This window comes from Vipera ursinii, assembly GCF_947247035.1.
Source record: "Vipera ursinii genome assembly, chromosome: 5".
Classification (NCBI taxonomy): domain Eukaryota; kingdom Metazoa; phylum Chordata; class Lepidosauria; order Squamata; family Viperidae; genus Vipera; species Vipera ursinii.
Window position 1 is genome coordinate 17,435,541 of NC_139518.1, and position 22,862 is coordinate 17,458,402.

Here is a 22,862-nt window from a genome sequence, read left to right on the forward strand (position 1 = left end):
CTGTAAATAAATAGCTACTTGTTCTTTAGGCAGTATGCAGTGATAAAAGAAAAAAAACAACAGTCATGTCATACACATCTCTATATCCAGATAACAATTAACATTTAATATTTGACACAATATATTTCAAAACAATACATTCATATATTAAACAGACTGGAGGATCCCATTTTAAGTTATAAACTAAATGGTTATCCATAGAACGAGCTTCTCCTTCTGTTAAGAGACACCCACTCCATTCCTCCATAAGGAAGAACGGTTGCCAACTGGTGAATTAGCTGTCCTGATCACATAATATATCTCAAGCAATGGGGGCATTCATTAACTGCTGAGATCAAGTGAGGATACATGATTAGTGGTATCTGTGTTAATATTTAATTAGCTCAAATTAACCTATAAAAATTAGTAGGGAAACACTCTTCTTTATCAGGCATGAGAATGAGTTATTTATCAGGTTTAATCGATAGTATGAATACTATTTTACTGGACTGAAAGTTGGAGAGACTGCAAATGTGACTTGTAAGGTGTTGGTGACATGACTTTCAAAATGTGTCTCAAAATCTAGCAGAAAGGCAAGGAAGGAAGGAAGGAAGGAAGGAAGGAAGGAAGGAAGGAAGGAAGGAGGAGAAAATTGTGTTCTGTTTATGCTTAAGCATTGCTTTTGGACTTTATTTGTCAAAGTTCTTTGCCACTCTTCTCTGAGGTCATATTTCATCACTTTGGATCAACTTTACAAAAGAACAGGGTTTCTCCTTATAACTGCATAAATAAGCTGTACTAAGATGAACAACTTCAGAATAACAGGATGCAGTCAAAATATGTATGCTGAAAACAACTCATATTTCATTTGATTGAAAGTAGAGCAGGACTTTTAAGACTGGATGGGGGAGATTCGTTCTCCCTTTGCAGTAAAGTTGATCTAGAATTTCCCAGGTCTGTCCTATTATCTCCTGTCACGTCTAATAACTTTTAGAAGAGTGTAATTCAAGATGCTAACAAATAATGAATTCCAAACTCTGTGCAACTGGTTATTGCTGTTTTTGTCTGCAGTAGGATATCAGGAATTCTTATAATGTACTTTAAAGGGGTTTTATCAGTTACATTTATATTTTCCAATCTGAAATCAATTTGGAATTGATAGGAGGTTCAGCAATTTGCTAGAATTTTTCTTTTTCTTTTACTTGCTGCAGGAAGAAATTTGGTTTCATACCAAGATTTAAGACATGGCTGTGCCTCTCTTTTCAATAGCTTCAAGGTCCTATTGCTGCTAATAGTTTATAACACATTAATATCTAATGCAGGAATATATACTTCACATAGTTATAAATCAGTAAGATAATGCAAATGTTTGTGTTTGCGTATAAGTGATGTTTTAAAAACTAATTGAAGGCAGCTATATTATTAGCTGAATTTTGATATTTGGGAAATTATAATATCGAGGAGCTGGTTTTGTCTGGCATAGTGAGAACATTCAAATATATTGCATTTAAATATATTGCTTCTCCAAAGTTAGGGAAATGTGGATATTGAAGTTTACAGATATTTAAAAGGACATTCAATTATCACCCTGCATTTTACAAGTAGAAATCTCTCATTTAATTATTAAAACAAAACTGTTGCCATCCAGCATGTGAAACAAGTAAATATAATATTGATGTGACAAACACAAAAGTGCAGATTCAAAAGAACTGATGCTAAGCGAAAAATTGTTTATTAATAAGAAAGCTCTGGTGCATCCTGAATGTATGCATGCTTAATCAGCCTCAGGTTGGAGAAAATCCAATGAATTCCAGAACTGTGCAATTGTAAATGTGCTTACTAGGGAATAATTCTTACTGAATGCAGCAGAAAGCGCCAACTTCTCAGTAAATTTTTAGATGCCATGTAAATGTAACAACAATGGCAACCTCATTTAAAAAGATAGCAGTATGTTTTGTCAACATAATCAACAGCTGACTAGTTTTTGAAACATTCAGAGGGTCTATTACATTTTAGATATTAAAATCTACTTAAGACTCCATTTTATCGTAAAACAGAGGGTGCATCTTTAGTCCTTATACCAGAATTAGATTACCTTAGGAACTTTTTTCCGATTTGCATTACAAAAATCATGTTTTGGTATATCTTACTATACTCTGGAAATAAACACAATAATTACTATATATTTACTCAAGCATACAGCATCTATTATGTATACATTTTTTTCAAACAAACCTTCCTAGACTTTTTAAAATATATAAATATACATCAAAAATTTTAAAATGTTGTAAAAGTTTAAAGTTTTTTACACTTATATAAGCTCAGCAAAAGGACCCATCTGTTTAAGTAATATTCATGTTACTGAAGATACACTGCAGCTTAACTTGATGAATTTATATCGATATCAATTTCCTTTAGAGTTCAGGTTTGTCAAACATTTTTATATCCAAACTTTTCAAGGGACGTCCATTAAAAAAAGAGGAAACTTTCATCCCAAACTTTAAAAAAAATTACCCAGATGCTAGTGTTTTTGTTGTTGTTATTTAAACCCATATATTTCAGTAGGTTTAATAGCTACTGACACAGATTTAGGACCTGACAATTCTGCAGTTCTCTAACTGTTTTAACTGTTTTATAGATAAGATTGAGAGCCAATTGATACACCTCTTACAAGACTTAAAAAACGGAACTGGGCCACTGCTGAAAATTGTATATTTGAATATACATAAGAACTATACATTTAGAAAGACCTATTGTCACATTTTAATTTATAGCATAAATAGGAAGTCCTTCTGATAAAGGATGCATTAAGACAGAAGATTCCCATTTTTAAATAAAATAAGATACATTGTGCAGGTTTTTTTGGACAGCGCTATTGTACTTGGAAACTGATTAGAAACTGATCAAAGAGAGAAGCCATCTGGAATTAAGGAGAAACTTCCTAATAATGAGGACAATTAACCAGTGGAACAACTTGCCTTCAGAAATCATGGGTGTTCCATCACTGGAGGTTTTTAAGAAGAGACTGGACAGTCACTTGTCTAAGATAGTTAGGTTCTCCTGCTTGAGCAGGGGGCTGGACTAGAAGACCTCCAAGGTCCCTTCCAGCTCTATTCTATTCTATTCTATTTGGTAAGTGAGGATAGCTTTCAATGCTTTTACAGCAGTGGAACTGATAATTTCATTGCTGCTTTTCATAGTAATTCTCATGGGATGGTCACTCTTTGGTGTAGCAATCAACAGAGTCTCCATGTTCAGAAATCAATAGGAACTTACAGAAATCCACATTCCACTCACTTTCTTAAATTTGTGGGTTTGGCTTTTCCTTGCTGTTCTTATACCTTCTATCCTCTGAACATACTAACAGGAAGAGGATGAGGAAATCAAATAATGATCTTTATACTTCCCAAAGAGGTGCTACAAGGGGGTAGTGTGAGCCATATGGTTTGCCTTGCCAATAAAATTCACTAACTATCGGGCTGACCCTAGAAAAGCACCATGTAGTCCTACCTTGGAGTTTTCCCTTCCCTTAAATTATTTGACAGAAATATTGTTTTCTTTGTGTAAGGAAACAAGAGTTACAAATGTTCGTTGTTTAGCAAGCCAAACATGATTTGAAAATAGCGTAGGTGACACAAGAATTTAAGGCTGGAATTGGCTACCAAGTTACTTCTTGCCTGATTCTTTGAATTATGCGCATACATAGCAGTCTTTTCTTACTTATCAACAATGACTCTGTGCTCATTGAGAGCCAAAGCAAGCTTTCTAGAAAGCTTGCAGAGATGAAAACTGAAGGATACCAGATGCCAGCCAATTCCAGAGGCCATATCCAACTGCAGAAAAAAAAAAACTGCCTTTCTTGTATTGGCCAATTTTATAGCCCTCAAAAGTGGAGTAGTGAAAATCCTATCCATTACTGACTAAAGCTCACAGGTCTTTCTTGTATTGGATTTTTGTGGAACAATTCCTTGCCTAAAATGAAAATATTTTTTTCAACAAATCATGTAATTGCAAATCCTACTAATACATGATAATATTTGACGAGCTAAGCTTTAATAAGCATAGCCTAATAATAATAATAATAATAATAATAATAATAATAATAATAATAATAATAATGATGATGATAAATGATAAATGATTAATAATAATAATAATAATAATAATAATAATAATAATAATAATAATAATAATTTCTATACTGCCCTTCTCTCGAAGGACTCAGGGCGGTATACAGGGCAATAAATACAATAAAAATACAATATACAAAAGTTAAGAAAGAATTAAATAATGTAGCCCAATTACAATAAAAATTAATAAAATTAATATTAAAATACCCCAAACCCATCAGACCAGGCCGGCTTGTTCAAATAAGTAAGTTTTTAGGTCACGGCGGAAGGAGCGAAGGTCAGGAGCCATCCGGAGCTCAACCAGTAAATGGTTCCAAAGGTCTGGCGCGCCCACAGAGAACACCCTCCCCCTGGGGGTTGCCAGTCGACACTCTTTGACCGACAGCACCCTGAGGAGGCCCTCTCTGTGGGAGCGCACTGGACGAAGGGAAGTTGATGCCGGCAGCAGGTGCTCCCGTAGGCTTAATGCTGACATAAGCATTAAGAAATGTGTTGATGGGTGGTTATCTAAAAATCTTGTAAACATTTAAGATTTAATAGAGGAGATTAAAGACACCAAAAGTGGAACTGGTAAACTGGAATTCATTTACTGGTTTCTGCAAATCTTTACCTTTTCTTTTTGAAAACACAATTAGAATAACAGAAGAAAATACACTTTGAATTCTACCCAAGGTTACACTCTGTCACTAAAGACTTCCAAGAAAATCTAATTGATAAGCACTCCCTTTCTTAAACATTCCTTTTTTCTTGAGGGAAAGTTTGTTAACTGAGCTTTATCATACTATATAAAGATGGATATCTGTGTCTCAGGGGTTGCCACAAAGAAGAGGGAGTCAAGCTATTCTCCAAAGCACCTGAGGGTAGGACAAGAAGCAATGGATGGAAACTAGGAGAGAAGCAACCTAGAACTAAGGAGAAATTTCCTGACAGTTAGAACAATTAACCAGTGAACAACATGACTCCAGAAGTTGTGAATGCTCCAATGCTGGAAGTTTTAAAGAAGATATTGGACAATCATTTGCCTGAGATGGTATAGGGTTTCCTCCTTGAGCAGGGGGTTGGACTAGAAGACCTCCAAGGTACCTTCAAACATCATCATCATCATCATCAAAAGCCATAGTTACTATTAATTGTATTGTTTCTCAAAAACTTAGTAAGTGACTCACATCAAGTCCTAACACATGTGGGGAACTCCAGGTTGTGGATAGATAAGTTTAGAGGAAAGAGACAGAGAAGAATTAGAAAATAATCCATCTATGATAACTTAAAAATGTGAATCTGTGCTCTCCTACCGCACACAAAGGTGAACAAGACTCATCTCTGAATACACTATAAAATAGCCTTCTCCAATCTGATCATCTTTCATATAATATGTAGATCTCAATTTCCAGAATTTACACCAATGGAATGCTGGCTGGAGAGTTGAAGTCTATACTTCAACTCAGACTTGAATTTATTTGCTGACCATTTAAGTGTGCATTGGAGTGTGGCCTTAGCCATTACAATTACATATAGTAAGTAGCCGAGTAGGAGACAAAAGAATTGTATCCTAGAACTATTTAAAAAAGAAGGAATGAATATTTCCAAATATTAATTTTTTTCAACACAATTGACAATTAAACCCTTTATGATACAATAAATGCCGCCTTAAATATCTTTGTTTAGATTCTCTGCAAAGTTTGCTTGTGCAACCATTTCTTAGCCAGTGATTATTCAAAATTGTTGTGAAGATTAATTGGCTCTGAATGTGTGGAATATAAATATTAAAAACTGAAAAGGAAATTATTAAAAGAAAATGTATAACAAGCTCATGAATCATATCCAGAAGTGCAATCAGAAGAAAGAAATAGAAAATCATACACACTATTGTTTTCATTACATTAAGTAATTTCTGGCACCCCCAACTCTACATGTGATTGGTCAGTTCTGAACTCCTAGATCCTACAGACGTTTAAGTAAATTCCAATGGTTTTAGACATTAGCTACCTCAACTATATTGGGCAGGTTTAATGGTAAGTCTTTGTGGGAAATGGGGTCTAAAACATCATAAAGATTGCATATCTCTGAAGAGAAGACCATCTTTCCCATTTCTGCCCCTTCATTATATCTCAATCAAACAGAAGCATATCATTGACTAAAACATTTATTTCACTATATCCCCCAAAAGAGGCTTTTGAAAAATTTATGGTGGTGTTACTGCAGTGTTACCAATATCCACTGGAGAGTTATAAATGCTCAGGTTTTCTTAGAAATATTTACTTTGTTCAGTTGTTATGGTGGCAATTCTAGTCTGGTTTTTAGTTTCTAGTATTTTATAGTTTAAGTGTTTTATCTTGCTGTTTTGATTATGTGCAATTTTTAAAGCACAGTATAAACTGTTTTTCAAAGGACTTAACAGCCACGTTTGGAGAAGGTGTGGTTTAGGAACTGGTAATGGCTGTAGATGTGTATCTGGCCAAGTGTTTACCTGTGCACAGTGCATTCAAGGCAGATTAGATGGCTGCTGTTGGGTACAGTTTGATGCATAAATATGCCAATGTCATAGTGTAACTAAGAGGAAAGTTTTCCCTTCCTCCTATGTAATTTCTAGACAGCGAGCTACAGTGCAGATACAAACCAGTCTGACCATGCTCCCAAAAGTGGTTGCAGCAAAATTTTAATTTCTGAGACAGTACATGTACATGTAGGACTTCCTTGACTTAGAACAGTGTTCCTCCTCATTCTGTGTCCTGGATATGAGTGAAGCTACAGAACCCACCGGTTTGCTAGATAGTTCAACATGCATTGTACAATGCCAACCAGCCTAATTCCTTTGGAAATTCATAAGCAAGGAAGTAATCAAAGCACAAACAAAAGCAAAGACCTGATTCGCACGTTGCATTTAATTATATTTTGTCGAAACAGTCACAATGGCTGGGCTTACCCGATGTGTACCCAGTATAAACCATGGCTTGCAGATCACACAACAGAACTTGTCATTCCAAAATCAAACATACTGTAGGTAGTCCTTGACTTACAACAGTTCATTTAGTGACTGTTCAGAGTTACAGTGGAACTGAAAAAAGTGCCATTTATGACCATTTTTCACACTGTTTCAACATCCCCACGGTCACACGAACAACATTTGGATGCTTGGCAACTGGTTTGTATTTATGATGGTCACAGTGTCCCAGGGTTATGTGATCCCCTTTTGAAATCTGACAAGCAAAGTTAATGGGCAACCCAGATGCACTTAGCAAACCTGTTCCTAACTTAACAACTGCCCTTATTAACTTAACAAATGTGGCAAGAAAGGTAAAATGGGGGAAAATGTCACTTAACAAATGTCTCACTTAGCAACAGAAATTTTGAGCTCAATTGTGCTTGTAAGTTGATGACTATCTCTGTTTCATATCTTGATGGGTAATTTTCTATCTGGAGAAAATATAGAAATGGATCCTTATAACCAGGGTATCAATTAAGATCTAGTGCAGGCTTCCATCACTTGCTTGCAATAAGGGATCAATTTTAGGAAATAATTAATTCTGAGTGAATTAATTTACATTTTCTTTTCTTCTTGTTTTTCTGGTATTGCTTTAATTCAGTTCTAAATGCTGTTTTGAACACGGGCTTTAAAAGATGTTAGGATCCTATGTTGTACATGCAGCCTACTTGGCTTGGCATCCAGAAATCCCTGTTACTGGTGGGAAAACAAATATGATGTATTCTTTGGATTTGAAAAAAAAAATGTCCTTGGAAAATGTGTATCATTCCTCCTGGGGACAGAAGAAACCTAAATATCTTCTTGCACTAGCAAAGGAGAAGGTTATGCCATCACCAAAAAACTCAGCCTTTCTTCAGCACTGGGACAGTGTCCTTTTGCGTGTGAGGGCATAAAGTAATTTAGGAGTTTGTGATAGATACAGTGGTGGCAAAATTCTATAAAGGCCGATTTGCTCTTAAACACATAAAGGAAATTCAGAACTGGGGCCTGAGGTTTTTAAATATTGATTTACCCTCAACAACAAACGGGATGAAGATCTTCAGAATTTAAAAAAGAACAAATGGCTGCCCAATCTCTTAAAAACCTCTAGTGATGAAGCACCCACAACTTCTGAAGGAAAGCAATTCCATTGGTTAATTTTTCTCACCATCAGGAAATTTCTCCTTAGTCCTAGGTTGGTTCTCTCCTTAATTAGTTTCCATCCATTGCTTTTGTCCTTCCTTTTGATGCTTTGGAAAATAGGTGACTCTCTCTTCTTTGTTGCAGCCCCTCAAATATTGGAACATTACTATCCTGTCACCCCTACACTTTTTTTTCACTAGACTACAGCCCACGATTCACCTTTGTTGTTTTTCTTTACACTCTTTCCAGAGTCTCAACATCTTTTTTTTTATATTGTGGTGACCAAAACTGGATGCAATATTCCAAGCCTATTCCAAGGCATTATAAATTGGTACTAACCCTTCATGTAATCTTGATTCTATCCCTCTATTAATGCAGCCTAGGATTGCATAGGCTTTTTTTTGGCAAATGCAGCACACTTCTTGTTTATATTTAAGTGACTGTCCACTAGGACACCAAGATCCCTCACACAATACTGCTATTGATCCAGGTTCCACCTATTCTATATTTGTATATTTGTTTTTTTTTCTTTCCTAACCTTACTTTTCTCACCATCGAATTTCATTTTGTTCAAGGTCCTTCTGGATCTTAAGCCTGTCTTCTGGTGTGCTGGCTATTCTTGCCAGCTTGGTGTCCTCTGCAAGTTTGACGAGTTCCCCTTCTATCCCTTCCTCTAATTTTTTATAAAGATATTAAAGAGTACTGAGTCTAAGACAGAACCTTGCAGTACCCCACTACTTACTTCCCTCCATGTAGATGTAATTCCATTAAAGGACTACAGGTCGATTATGTCTTAAACTAATTTCCAAGTTGATTACTTACAGTGTTTGGAGAAGGAAACTTAATGTCTCTATCTGTTACAGAAAGATATGAGCTTAAGTAAAGGAGAAATTATGCTGTCCCCTTTTATCAATTTTTTAAACATTTGGAATAAATGCAGCAGAGGACCAGTTTGGGTAGAGCTAAATCAAAACAATATATTTGTGAGTTCTTGGGCCAACTTTCTGTTACAGGCAGGATTCGCAGTGCTGTTGAAATCCTATCCCTGTGATGACATTAAGACCCCAGTAGGCTTCTGGACTTATGTCTGGTGGACTGATTCTTCTTCTCTTACCTCAGGAAAAGGAAGGATCAAATACAGCCTCATTCTCCACTGAGATCTGTTTCCTTGTTTCTTAATGATAGCACCAGAGAACAGCATGTACTAGAAAACAATTTAGCCCATTGCACTGAGCCAGTTCTTTTTTCTTTCCTGTCCAGGATTTGTTAAGTGTAAAATGGGCTGCCCTAGGGAGGCATAAAGACACAATTCCCTCAGCTCAAATTAATTTTGCATTTGGAACGGACAAAGAAGTGGGAGTGTTAACACTAGTATCATTTCTCACTGTCTTTCGTCTCATACCCCAAGCCCTGAGAAGCTGATGCCACTTTTAAGCCATAAGTGAATATCACAGGAGAGATAGCAGGAAGTAAGATGTGTTCCCATTGTTGTTAGGTTTGTGTTTGCGTTATAAATATAAGACCCAAAAGGAAAAGAAAGCCATGTACTGTAGCTTTCAGGCATGAAAGACATTTCTTCCTTTGGAGAAAAAAATAAATAAATAAAAAGCTATTGCTTTTCTATCAAATCAAGTGAGAATGATTTTAAAATGGCAAAGAAAGGAAAAGGGAAATTTTGAGACTGGGACCTGTTGAGTTTTGTCTCAGTGAAGCTCTGCATTAAATGGTGCCCAGGCTAATAGATGAATTTCCTGAAGATGGCAGAGATGCATACCGGCATTCTAAAAAACAGCTCTCTCAACAAGATTAAAAGGGTGAGTTAGACGAGAGAAACAGGGAAATTCTTTGCTACATTAAGCAGGATTTTCCTGAGACATGAAAACGAATTGCCACTTAGCTCAGCCAGCAGAGTGAGTTAAAAGTATATAAAAGAATTCAGAAATATATTCTAGAATTTCCTTAGAGCAGCATAATAAAAAAAATTACCAGAAAACATCAAGACAAGCAAATCTCTTTAGCCTGGTGTACATGTCACAGTGTCGTACATCCGCCCCTTTCTCCTTTGAGATGGTTCAGGAAGATAATTTTTCTCTGCTATTGAATTTATTATAACTTCCTGAATAGGCTGAAGGTCTTTCATAATTCACGCTTCTGCCCTTCTTTACGCATGCTAAATATAGTCACTGATGCTTAAACAAAACTCACAGGGCTTAACTAGGAAAAATTAACTGCAAAGGTTTCTCCAAATTTTTGTGGTAATGAAAGTGTATTCTCTATTTTCTTCTTGCTTTAAATTTCCCTCTCTGTGTGATGCATTTACAGTTTATTGTTGTATTCTCCATCTTAACTCTGTAGAATTATTACGCATGACTGTCCTTAAGGAATAGTCATAATGATTGCATCCTTCAAATACAGAATTTTGGTAATTAAGGTTGTTGTTTTTTTTAAAAAAAAGCAAGATTCTAATCTTTAAATCGGGTTTAAAATGGAATATTGGAAACTGGATGTCTATTAAGTCTGAGAGTAAATTGATAGAACATTTGTACCTCAAGAGTTGAACTGTAGGGTTCTTGGTGCTTTCTGAGCTTGATGATGTATCTAGTTTGGTAATGAAATATCTACAAGAAAACAACCAAGGCCAGAGAACACCATAGGACTCCACTTAGAGCAAATGCCTGCTATACTGGAAAAAAAATATGAAAGAATGTCCAAAATTCTTAAATTAAGCTTCTTAATTAAGAATTTAAGAAAGTAAGCTGCTTAAAAAAAGCAAGATTCTAGTCCTTAAATCAAATTTGAAATGGAATCATGGAAATTGAATGTAAATCTGAAAGTTAATACCTGTCTGTCTGTCTAAAGAAGATTATGGAAGAATTGCTAAAATTCTGGGACTTTACTTATCCACAGTCAGAGATAAAGTGTTGTTTTGGGACAATAGTGAATCATCTCAAGAATTGATGTTATGTCCATATTTCTCTAAAGAGAAATAAAAGAAAAGAGAATAAAATTATCCATAAAGTGACAAAAACCCATAATAGAATCTAGAGACTGGTAGACTTATTTTACTTTGGCTAGAAGTATTCATGAGTATCATTGGGTAAAAATGGGATTTATGGAGAATAATAAGACAGAAACCATTGCTTATGAAAAAGAATATTGATTCTCTTCCCAAGTTTTTGAAGAAGCACTTGGATACTTCTAGAGGGACAGATCATGAATATGGAAATGTTCAAGTCACATTATTCTATCTGCTAGAAACTGAGCATTGTGTTTCACAATAAGAACCTCTTAGCAACTCTTAAGAGATGGAAATTCCTTGACTTTGGGATACTTTAAGTCTCAAGACCTGAATGACATGTCATAATTGAACAAAACATGACATCTGCTTTGTATGAGAAATTTCTATATGAGAAATTTCATCCATCAGCCAAATTTGGAGCACAAGTAAGTGGTGCATCAGGATGGTGATTCCAGTAATGTAAGCAAATATACAAAAATAAAATTCAGTGAAAAGGGGGAAAGAACAGTAGTTTAGAACAAATAAATCAAAATCCAAGTCCAAAACCTATTTTAACAAAACTGGCAGTTACCAGTTCACCCTAGAAAACTTTCAAATATTATAAAGTTAAAGACATAGAAGAATGAAAATTTTTATACAACAATATGGTCAACAGATATCATCTATTGCAATTAAAGAAAGAGCAATCAGTTGATTTTAAAAGGTTGATTTCTTTTTCACACTGGAACACTACATGTTTGATGACTCATCTACTGTAATGAAAATAAAAGAAGGACCATGCTTCAGTGTTAATTATACAGCGAGATTCCCTTTATATATTATTGTGACTTACATGAACCACTGATGAAATTAAGTGAGTAATGTCTTCAAATATGCAGAAATACTAAAAAGAGATATTTTTTATGTAAAAAAAGAAGAGACAGAGAATGTATTGGACCATATATTTTCTATTGATTTCTTACATCTGTATTGATTTATTTGATATGGATTTTAGTCCCATTAATTGGCAAAGTCATTTTTAATTCAGTTATGCTGAATAGGTTTTTGTATTATTTTGTATGCCAAAAAATAGTAAGTCCTAGGAGTTACTTTCTGGTAATAGAGGAAATAAATTTCATTCTTCTGTGGCCAGCATGGAAAAGTATTTTTTTATTAGACAGTTTCACAAACCTTGCTCAGTTAGAGCCCATGATGTTAGGGTTAGTTGTAGAATTACAGATGGTTATTTATATAACTATTGCCTAAGGATCTATTCTGTCCTTAAAGGGAAACAGGGAATAAATTATATGTTTCCATCTCCTTGATAGGAAGAATCCAATGACTTCTTGTTTCTAATACTAGTCACATGGGTCTTACTAGAGCAATGTTTTAATGTTTGCAACTAAAGAAGATTTAAATTTGCCATTCACCATACTAGTTCTTCCGTTCTGAGATCACTAGCTGGTACTGTTTGAAGAAAATCACTTTATTGTGCAGCTCTAAATGGCTCAGAAGTAAAGAAAAAAGAACATGTTTTTAACTTACTTGAACTTTTTTGATATTACGTTTTTGAAAGTTTGTTATTAAAAATCTGTAGTTTAAAAAAACTTGTGGTTTGGTAGTAATTAAAATTTAATTTGGGAAAAGACTGGATAAAAATGCATGTATTCATGAAAATGAAGTGAAAAACTACTTGCAAAAATTGTCTACATTGCAAACAAAATAACATGCAGCAGAAAACATACAACCATCGTGTGATTAAAAACAACAACCGTTTTGGTGTTTTTATTAAAAGAAATTTACGTATGACAAAATGAACTTGACATATTCTGAGAAATGAGAAGACTAAAACTTGATCTGTACTCCAGCTGAAAAACTGAAAGACAAATTTGCAGATTTGCCCATTCCTTCCAGAGCAGGTCATGTAGATTTTTGCACAAAAAAGAGCAACCAGCTACAATTTTCACTCTCAGCAGCATAGTGGAAGGGTCCACAAGCAGCGCTGTCAGGTAAGACAGTTGTTCAATAGTGAAACACTTGCTTTACACACTTGTGGAAGGTCAGAAGGTCAATTATTGATGGACCAGAGAAATATCTGCCTGAAATCTTGGCAGTTGTGCCAACCGGAGTTGAAAATACAAGCCTAGATGGTTCTGTGTTCTGATTTGGTTTAAGGGAGTTTCCTGTGTTCCTAAACTCTGAAGAATAAGAAAGCAACAATAAATGATGATATTAATGATGATGTGAATTGGTTTGTGATAGATGAATAATCAGTATAGACAGACATTTTTCTTTGCCTAAGGTCAGCTCCAAACACAATGACTTTAGGTACACTGTTGTTTACCCAGCACTATAAACTTTGGCTTTTAACCTTTGGGAATTGACTTGAAGCCACAGGAAGGACTAAAGGAAGCCATCAGATCTATTGTATGCAACCTGTGCATTTTACCCTCATTCTTCCCACCTTTGGAAGTCAGCCACTCAGTCGTGGTTCTGCTCATCAGCGCATAACTTTTCTCTTTCAAATGCACCGAGGCCATTAGATTTCTGGAGAAAAGTCAGATTTAAATACATTTATCTTAATAAATGGAAAAGCAAGTGTTGCTTAAAGCAAATATTCAGTGCATGCAAGGTTGACACTGAATTTATTTTCAAGACTTAAAAGCTGGCCTTACTTAAATCTGTCTCAGCCTTGGATCAAATGAATGTGGCTGTCCCAACCTGGCCCCCAGTGACTCAAAGTCCACATCACCCGTTCACAGCCTCATTTGTCACAATTGGCAGTATCTGCTGATGAGAAAATGATTAGAGGAGCTAGGCCTGTGCGGAGCTGGCTCGAGGTGCGTGGGGATGCATGCTCAAGGACTCTCCTTGCTCTCGCAAGCCTTCTCCATTTGAATCCCATTTTTTAATAAGCCAAATCAATTCCAGGCTAAAGCTGAGAATGAGTTTTGAGCTCATTTAACACAGCGCTCATGTGTTTTGTGTTCAGTTGTCTTTGCAAAAATGTGGTGCGTGAACCTCAAAGCATTGCTTGCTCTTTCTTTGGCTTGTATCCATTATGGAAACAGATTCTGGATATTGCTCTGAAAAGAAGTAATAATAATAAAAAAATAACAATAACAATTGGGGAGGAAAGTACATCATTTGGGGGGGAAATGGTTGGCCTTTCCCTGCATAGAAACTGCAGATCTGATCATCCCATGAAAATAAGGTCAATGGAACTTACAATCCATCATGTCTGAAAATGCTAGCCTGTATTCACTGGGTTGCTTCTTGGAGAGAAAGGTTGAGGAGTGGAAAGAGGGAGGGGTAGAGCATGTAGAGTTTCTGCCCAGATAGAAAACGCATGCGCTGAAGGGAGATGGGAAGGATGATTTTCCTATCTCTCTTCCCTTAGTGATATCTGCTCCACAATCACCCTTCTTTGAAGGGCATCTTCAAGGCTCCTTGATGCGCTCTGAGTGTGGTTATTTTCTTGCAGATGTTTCATTACCCAAATTAGGTAACATCGGTGCTAGTAACAATGGACTAGCACAGATGATATTTCCTATTTTGAGTAATGAAACATCTAAAGAAAACAACCAAGCTCAGAGAGCACCAAGGACCCCTTATTTCAATTCTGAATTACAAATATTCTCCTTTATTGGGCATTTTTTCAGTCATGGTCTGAAAGCCATGCTGCTGTTTCAGTACATACCACATCTGATCCCCAGATTCATTCCAGGAGTGCTGTTAGTGACCAGTGGATTATTTTGATATAAATATTATTGTTCTTTATTTTATCACTTCCTTATTATCACATAATAATGTCAAAATAAAGATGCATAGTTGTCATAATAGCAGAGTTATTATAGCCCATTTTAATTACGCTTTTCTGCACAATTAAATGTGATAGGGGATAGTAAAAAGAGAGTTTATTCATTATTTCTATGAATGCTGGCTGAATTCTGCTCATGAATCCATGAAAAGAAAGACATCACGGTTTTGTAATTATTCTGGATTAATTTGCTCTATTTTGGTTTGAAGTATTATTACTGATAGCTCAGACTTCAACGTAGAGGGCAACTGATTTCTAAAATGGGGATCCTAAAGTGTTCTTATGAAGTTCTTGACACAGGTAGGCAGAGATTTAACCACGGATAGGTCATGGCTGCCAACCTTTTACCTGATCTGTATAGCTATATCTTAAATAGAAGTTTGAAACAGCAAACGGTATCGGGTGACACTGAGCTCACAGAACAATGTGATTTATACAAATCAAGCTTCTGATAAAAACAGCTAACAGAAACTGATGATGCAAGGTTGTAATTAGTAGTAATATTATTCTCCATTGCAAGTTGAGGTGGTGGATTGTTATCCTGGAGGAAGAAAATGCTTATTCTGATTTCTTTATGATTTATTGAATTAGTGTCATGCAGCCAATCTTATGTATTTATCAGAGGAAGATTTCATTATACTAGGATCACATCCTTTTTCTTAGGAATACAAAGACGCTCTGTGCTTTTCTGATCTCAAGAATGACCCTCTTTGGGGATTTAAAGTTAAGGCTTCAGAATGTGGTTCACAATGTTGTACAGTACACAAACTGGATGGTCCATCAACTTACAGCCTCCAGTCCAAACAACCAGTGGAGCAATTAATACATTCTTCATCCCTTGACATTTGTGGATCTGAGGTGACCTGTGACTTATAGTCACACTAAACCTGTTATGAGCACCATTTTGACCAAACACTGCTCAGATTAGCTTTGGGTAGTTGTCAGAGACTCCAACATTTTTTGACGGGTTGCAATCAGATGTCAAAATCCTGCCTTGGTGCTGTTGTCGGGTGAGTGGTTTCTGTTGATGATCCCACAAACCTGTCATAGCGTAATATATTTATGCACTTACTATTTTATCTAAATACCTGATGCTTTGACTTCCTGCCTGTCCAGCTTTCAGATTAAATTACATTAAGCCAGAGTTCATCTGTGTGTGTGTGTGTGTGTGTGTGTGAGAGAGAGAGAGAGAGAGAGAGAGAGAGAGAGAGAGAGAGAGAGAGAGAGAGAGAGAGAGAGAGAGAGAGAGAGAAAACACCACATGAGATCTAGCTGTCAAAGGCAAAAGTTATACAAAGGCCTTGTCTTCTTTCCTTCTTCTTTTTATTTATTTTATTTATAGAGGTGAACAGAATCAAACCTTAAAAGTGTGCAATATCGTAGTGTTTCCTCTCCTTTAAAAAGAAAACAAAACAGGGGGGAAAAAACCCACCCTTTTTGTGTGTACGTGTTAAGGCAGCATTTTTCTTTGTGAGACCTTGCTGTGAAGTTCTAATATGTCACCATTCAAATGTCAGCAGGCTGTTGGAAAGGAAGCTAATAACTTAAACCTTTGAGAGCTGCCAACAAGAGAGGTAATTCAGATTGTAGAGAGAGAATGCCATTGTGTTCTTGGGGGAAATAGATTTCAGGAATGAAACATGCTACTTGGAAGCATTTATCTTTTGTGTGAGCATGTGGAAAGTAGGGGTGGTGGAAGAGAATACACACACACACACACACACACACACACACACACACACACACACTGGAAACCCAAAAGATGGTTTGGCAAAGATAGCTCTGAGAGAGGAAAAGGGAGTTCACAATAGTGGGAGTGAAAGGTCCAGAAGTCCCCGGTTTCTGTTTTTATTGGGAAAACATGCATGGCTTACAGTAGTCAGCCTGCTTGTGTTGTGATTGATGCTTTTTTTCCCCATATAATTTTTGATTTTTTGAAAAGCAATCATTGTGTGAAAATGTGATATTGATACTCAGATTCCTCCCCCAACATCATTCCATACTTGTCGACCTGGAGAGAAAAGAAAAAAGAAAAGAAAAAAAGAAAAGAAAAGAAAAGAAAAGAAAAAAGGGAAGGGAAGGGGAGAGAGAGAGAGAGAGAAAGAAAGAAAGAAAGAAAGAAAGAAAGAAAGAAAGAAAGAAAGAAAGAAAGAAAGAAAGAAAGAAAGAAAGAAAGAAAGAAAGAAACCTGAATCATTGCTCATTAAGATCTTTCTAGATTTGGGGTTTCCTTCCTTGGCCTCCCCTCCCCCCCAAATAAAACCCCTTTAATTGTGGTCAGGCTTTTTTTCAGAAAATAAACAATTGTGTTTTAGAGCCACCTACTGGAGTTTTGGAAGAATTACATGATGCATAATGGGATTTGTTTTTCTTGTATCCCAATTGAACTTTTGCCATAGGTGATGGCGATAAAAAGCCTCTGTCTTACCTTTGAGTTCTGAAAAGTAGAACTATTTCTCCTTAGGTCTCCTTCTTCCCTCTCCCTGTGCTTCCTTCCGTTTCATTTTAATAACAGCAAAATATGCCTCTCATTAGGCTTAGAACGGTACGGTGTAATTTCTGACTACAAGAAAGGATAGAGAATAGTTGTTATCCTGTCATTTATTTATTTATTTATATGCCACCTATATAATTTTTATAAATAATTCATGTCGGGGAACATACCTAATATTCCTTCTTCCTCCTTTTCCCCCCCACAATAGCAACCCTGTGAGGTGGGTTGGCTGAGAGGGAGTGTCTGGCTTTCATGCCTAAGTCAGGATTAGAACTCACAGTCTCCTGGCTTCCAGCCTGGTGCATTAACTATTTGACATTAAGAAAAATATCTTTCTATTATAACAGTTCTTTTGCTGAAATGGACTTGAGGCTTTGCTTTGAGAAGATATGAGGTCCAGTGAAATATTGCTGTAATGCCACTGGATCTTTGCACTTGTTTTCCTTACGTTTCAGAACCTTGATATGTTATTGGACTCTAGTTCAACATCAGGCCCAGATAATAAGATTTGCGGTTGGGACATTCAGTCCAACAACATCTACAAACGTTGTAAAGTTTCCAGCCCACTTGTATCAAACTGTATAGTTTTCTTGTTAACATAGTTTTAGGTAAGATTTATAAAGCACCTTACTCCAAAGGCTTCATGGAAGTCATTTGTCACTTGGCTTCTTCTAGAAAAAGTGTGTTTGTACGTGTGTGTGTGTGTGTGTGTGTGTGTGTGTGTGTGTGTGTTTTATTTCCTGGTGGTTTCCCATGCAGAATTGCTTAACTTTCTGGGAGCAGCCAAGCTTGAATAGATGCTATCATCATTTGTCAGATAAGAAGAATTTGTATTTGAATGTATTAATTTCCTTGTTCGGCTAACCAAGAAGTAAGTAGGCTTTTTCCAATGAACTGCTTGGATATCTCCTATAATAGGAAGATTTCTGATTTGTTAATGAACATTCATAATATTGTGATTATCACACAGCCCAATTATGAGAATATTTTAAAGAAATCAATCAATCAATCTTTATCACTGTCATAGACTAGCATTACAAATAAAAGCATTTAAAACAAAAATGAAAAAAAATGAAAAAACAGATAATATATTGTATTTAGTGGTGATTATTTCTCAGTCAGCAATTAGAGTCTGCCTAATTTTACATACAGTATAACAAAATTTTGCTACATTCAAAGAAACTACTTCATACTGATCTTATAACCACAACTGTACATAAAAGAGATGAGTATTTTCCATGTATTTTATTAGGTGAGGTGTTATAGTACGTGAGTCCTTATGGAAGATATAGTATAGCAGGACATTTTTAAAAAGTAGTATTTTGTTTTGCATTGGCTTCTGTTTTTTTACTTTTCAATAATTTCCCAAGTTACTGTGTGCAAAATGAAATACTTCTGTATGAATCCTACCATGGTACACTTTTAATTTCCAACCAGTAATTTTCAACCAAATGTTACTCCAAACTTTCCTAGCTTATTTGATGGAATAACTGAGGACCAACTACAACTGAGGTACTTGAGCTACCAAGTCTATTTTTGCTCACATCTAGGATTGCAACCCCAAATTTGTAAAAGCTGGCCCTGTCCGTTTCTCTTCACTTTTTTTTCTTGGTTGTTCATCTTCAATTTTGTCTTTCAGATATACTACAGAGTAGTAAGAAACATTGAAGCTGGAGAAGAGCTGCTTCTGTTCATGAAGACCGACAATTATTTACATGAAGAGATGGCTCCTGACATTCATGGTTAGCAGTTTCTTTTACAAGATTCTCAAGTATTTACACCAGAAACTCCCTAACCTTTAGAGTAGATTTGTCCTCTTCAATTAGCAGAAATCTATGGCGAACTACAATTCATTTTCCAACTTATTTGCTTTACAGAGGAGCGTCAGTATAGGTGTGAAGATTGTGACCAGCTGTTTGAGTCCAAAGCAGAACTGGTAGACCATCAGAAATTCCCCTGCAGCACTCACCACTCAGCATTTTCAATGGTGGATGAAGAATTTCAGCCAAAACTTGACAAGGAGAATGATCTCCATGATATGCATGACATCCAGGAATGCAAAGAGTGCGACCAAGTATTCTCTGATGTGCAAAGGTAGGGGCTGAGGATTATTATTTTTTTAAAAAAACCAGTTATATGTAAGCAATAGCTTTCTAACAGATCAAAAGTCAGTTTTACACTATAATACTATATGAACAGACAGCCCCTGCTACATGAGAACAATCAGTTGTCCATTGCTGGAAGTTTTCAAGCAGAATTTGGATGGTCTTCTGTTAAAGGAGCTGCACTAAGCATCTACATACCTGCACTGAGATGGGGGTTGGACTGTATGGCTTCCACATCTATAATATGGAGGTGTAATAACATTGAGCATCACATTTATCATCCTGAGAATGTCTTCTTTAAAAGCAAAATCTGATGTTTTCCTCTGCTGAAACTCCTTCCAAGTAATGATATGCAGAAATGAGAGACTGGAGGAAGAAATTCGAACAATAAGATAAGAGAGGGTGTAGCCTGCAACTGCATAATGGGTAAAGAGATTCAGAAATGAATCTCCATAATTTCTCAGGCTATAAGAGAGATGGTGGGAGATTTGTAGAATAGAATAGAATAGAACATAACAGAACAGAATAACTTTATGGTCACTTTGAATGTACACTGATCGGCATACATTAAAATGAAATTTCATTGCATACAGCTCTCAAAGGGTCACCATCTCCAATATATACTACATAAATATGACAAAAATAAATAAATATAGTATTATGTATATAACCACATATATTATATGACACAGAGAAACAACACAGTCTAGTTCGGATTATGTATACATATGCATGGCGAGAAAAATGAATCTTGCGAGTTTACCAGACAGATGACACAGGGAACAGAGCTATTACAGAATCAGCTAGTCCTGCTAGAAATACTTTGAAACCTCCTCCCAGAGGGGAGCAACAGAAACAGGCCATAAAGTAGGTGTCTCTAACGATGCTTTGAGCTCTAAGCACATTCTTTTAATGTAGGCTTATAATAAAGTAGAATTAGCTCATCTGTTTGAATTTCTGTCTGGTCCATTTGGGAAGACTGCCATTCTGTCTAGTGGTTATCAAGATACTTGCAACCCAGATATATCTATTTTTTTGTCTATGTGTCTCAGCACTCTGTTTGTTTTTTTTAATCCGATTTATATCCCGCCCTTCTCCGAAGACTCAGGGCGGCTACAATCTAAGAAGCACAAATCAATGTGCTTAGCAATAGCCTTTATTCTATGTATATGCCTGCTTATTAGGGCTTTCGCCCCCCCCCAAGCGGCATTTTTACAAAGTCAGCTTATTGCCCCCAACAATCTGGGTCCTCATTTTACCTACCTCGGAAGGATGGAAGGCTGAGTCAACCTTGAGCCTGGTGGGATGCGAACCTGCACTAATTGCAGGCAGCTGGTGTTACTTAAGGAGGCATTAGCCCACTGCTCCACCAAGGCTCTTTTGAGAAAAGTGTTAGTTTGGTGGAGAATACTAAGTTCTAATCAAGATAAATATGGGCTTAGTTCAGCCACCTAATTAAAGATATCTCATTTTAGCCATTAACCAAACAATCTATACATTGTGTTAGAATAAATATTCATGGCTAAAAATAAGATCTGAGGTAACAAATAGTTTTTCCATTTTGAAAGGAGATATAATAATGCTAGTTGCATGCATTTTATTAATATTTTAAATATAGTATTTGTTCGGTGTAATTTTAATTAGAAATACTAAAATGTTGCTCTATTAAGAAAAACGATGAATTAAATCATGTTTTTGTATCATTAATTTATATAAAATGATGGATTAAATATTGAAATACTGATTAACGGTATTTTAATAGCAATCATATGTTATATAAATATGTAGTCTTTACAAAGACTAGTGATATAAGAACATAATAAAATATGCTATAATATTCAGTCACTTATTGTGGGTAATAGTTATGAGTCCTATCAAAACAATGATCAGATATCTCAAAATGAGCTAATATGAAAAAAGGATCTATTGATTAAAAAAATAATTGGTCAAGCAATTATCATCCAAATACAGAGTTAGACTACAGGGAAGGAAATACTTCCTACTCAACATTTTGAATGTATGCTAAGTCCTTCCTTTCTTGGAAAACTCAGGGTAACAGATGGCCTAATAATTTTTTAAAATCATTTGCAGCAGTCCTAACTCTGAACCCCAGAAGGATCAGAAAACCACCGTACCTTTGAGCAATATAAAAACAGGTTCTCACAAATCAGTCTGTAAAATATAATTGGAAAGACCCATAATATTTCACCTATTTCCATCCTTTTAAGAGTCATTGAATCAACTGATCATAGGGCTGAGAATTCTCAGGAGGTTCAGCCAAATGTTTGGAGATAATCTATAATTCTTTCCCTTTTCCTGTGGCTGCATCACAACTACAAATTGGTGCTTGGGATTGTAGACATCTAAAGATGTATGGAGAAAGGGAAGAAGTGGTTTTTATGAGCAGACTTCTTTGTAGAACAGTATTAACAATTGCGTTAATTTATAAATAACATCCCAGGTTTTAAGGTTTGGGGGCATTGTTGACCTGAGAAGTAATCTAGATTCTTGTCCATCATGAAACTGGAGTGTGGAGTGAGAGTTGGAGTATAAATGGAAACTGATTTTCAGGCGAGAAGTCTCTTCTGAGTATTCATCTGAACACGTCAACTACTAGAAATTGCATATCCCTAACAGAAATACAACCTTGAGGAGAGATGTCTGGACTTTGCAGAACAGATGGATGATTATTGTACATTTCTTGTGCTTAAAAGCCCCCTCTTCTTTTGGGAAAGCCAGTGAGGGTATTAAAGGCTCAGAACAAAAGCCAGCGGGAGAAAAAAAAATCAGAAGAGAAATCGTACTTTTCCCATAAGGAAAGGGAAAAAATGAGAAACAGGGCAGTTCCTCTGAAAAACGTTTAAATTATTTAAAAGCCAATACATGACAGAAACAATTCAAGACAGAAAGGTATGAAGAAAATATTCTATTAAAAAAAATGAGCCACAGATGGAATTGCTGGGACAAGCACATATGCTTGGGGGCATTTGTAATTAATAAGAAAGATCCTTGAACATATCATGAGCTAGCAATGGAATAATAAGGAGTAGGTGACAATAAATTTCAGATGATTGATTTTAAAAGAAAACAACAGTAATGTTAAATATGGTGAGAATCCTGGCTTGTAACTAAATATAACCGATCGGAGTCTTGAGACGTGAATGAATATAAAAGCAAGAGAAGGCTTTTTGTTTATTAGCTTGTTAAGAGCATGCCCACTTTTTCACAAAA

General features: G+C 35.9%; 1 protein-coding gene across 7 annotated transcripts in view; it reads left to right on the plus strand.

The window, feature by feature from the left end:
* MECOM (MDS1 and EVI1 complex locus) overlaps positions 1–22,862 on the plus strand; it is a 231,012-nt gene that overhangs the window by 152,174 nt on the left and 55,976 nt on the right. For all 7 annotated transcript variants that reach the window (XM_083363426.1, XM_083363425.1, XM_083363428.1 and 4 more), the window contains exons 3-4: positions 19,166–19,268; positions 19,404–19,620. In XM_083363426.1, the coding sequence (XP_083219552.1) occupies positions 19,220–19,268; positions 19,404–19,620 (266 nt within the window). In that variant the 5' untranslated portion in view covers positions 19,166–19,219. The remainder of the gene's footprint in view (positions 1–19,165; positions 19,269–19,403; positions 19,621–22,862) is intronic.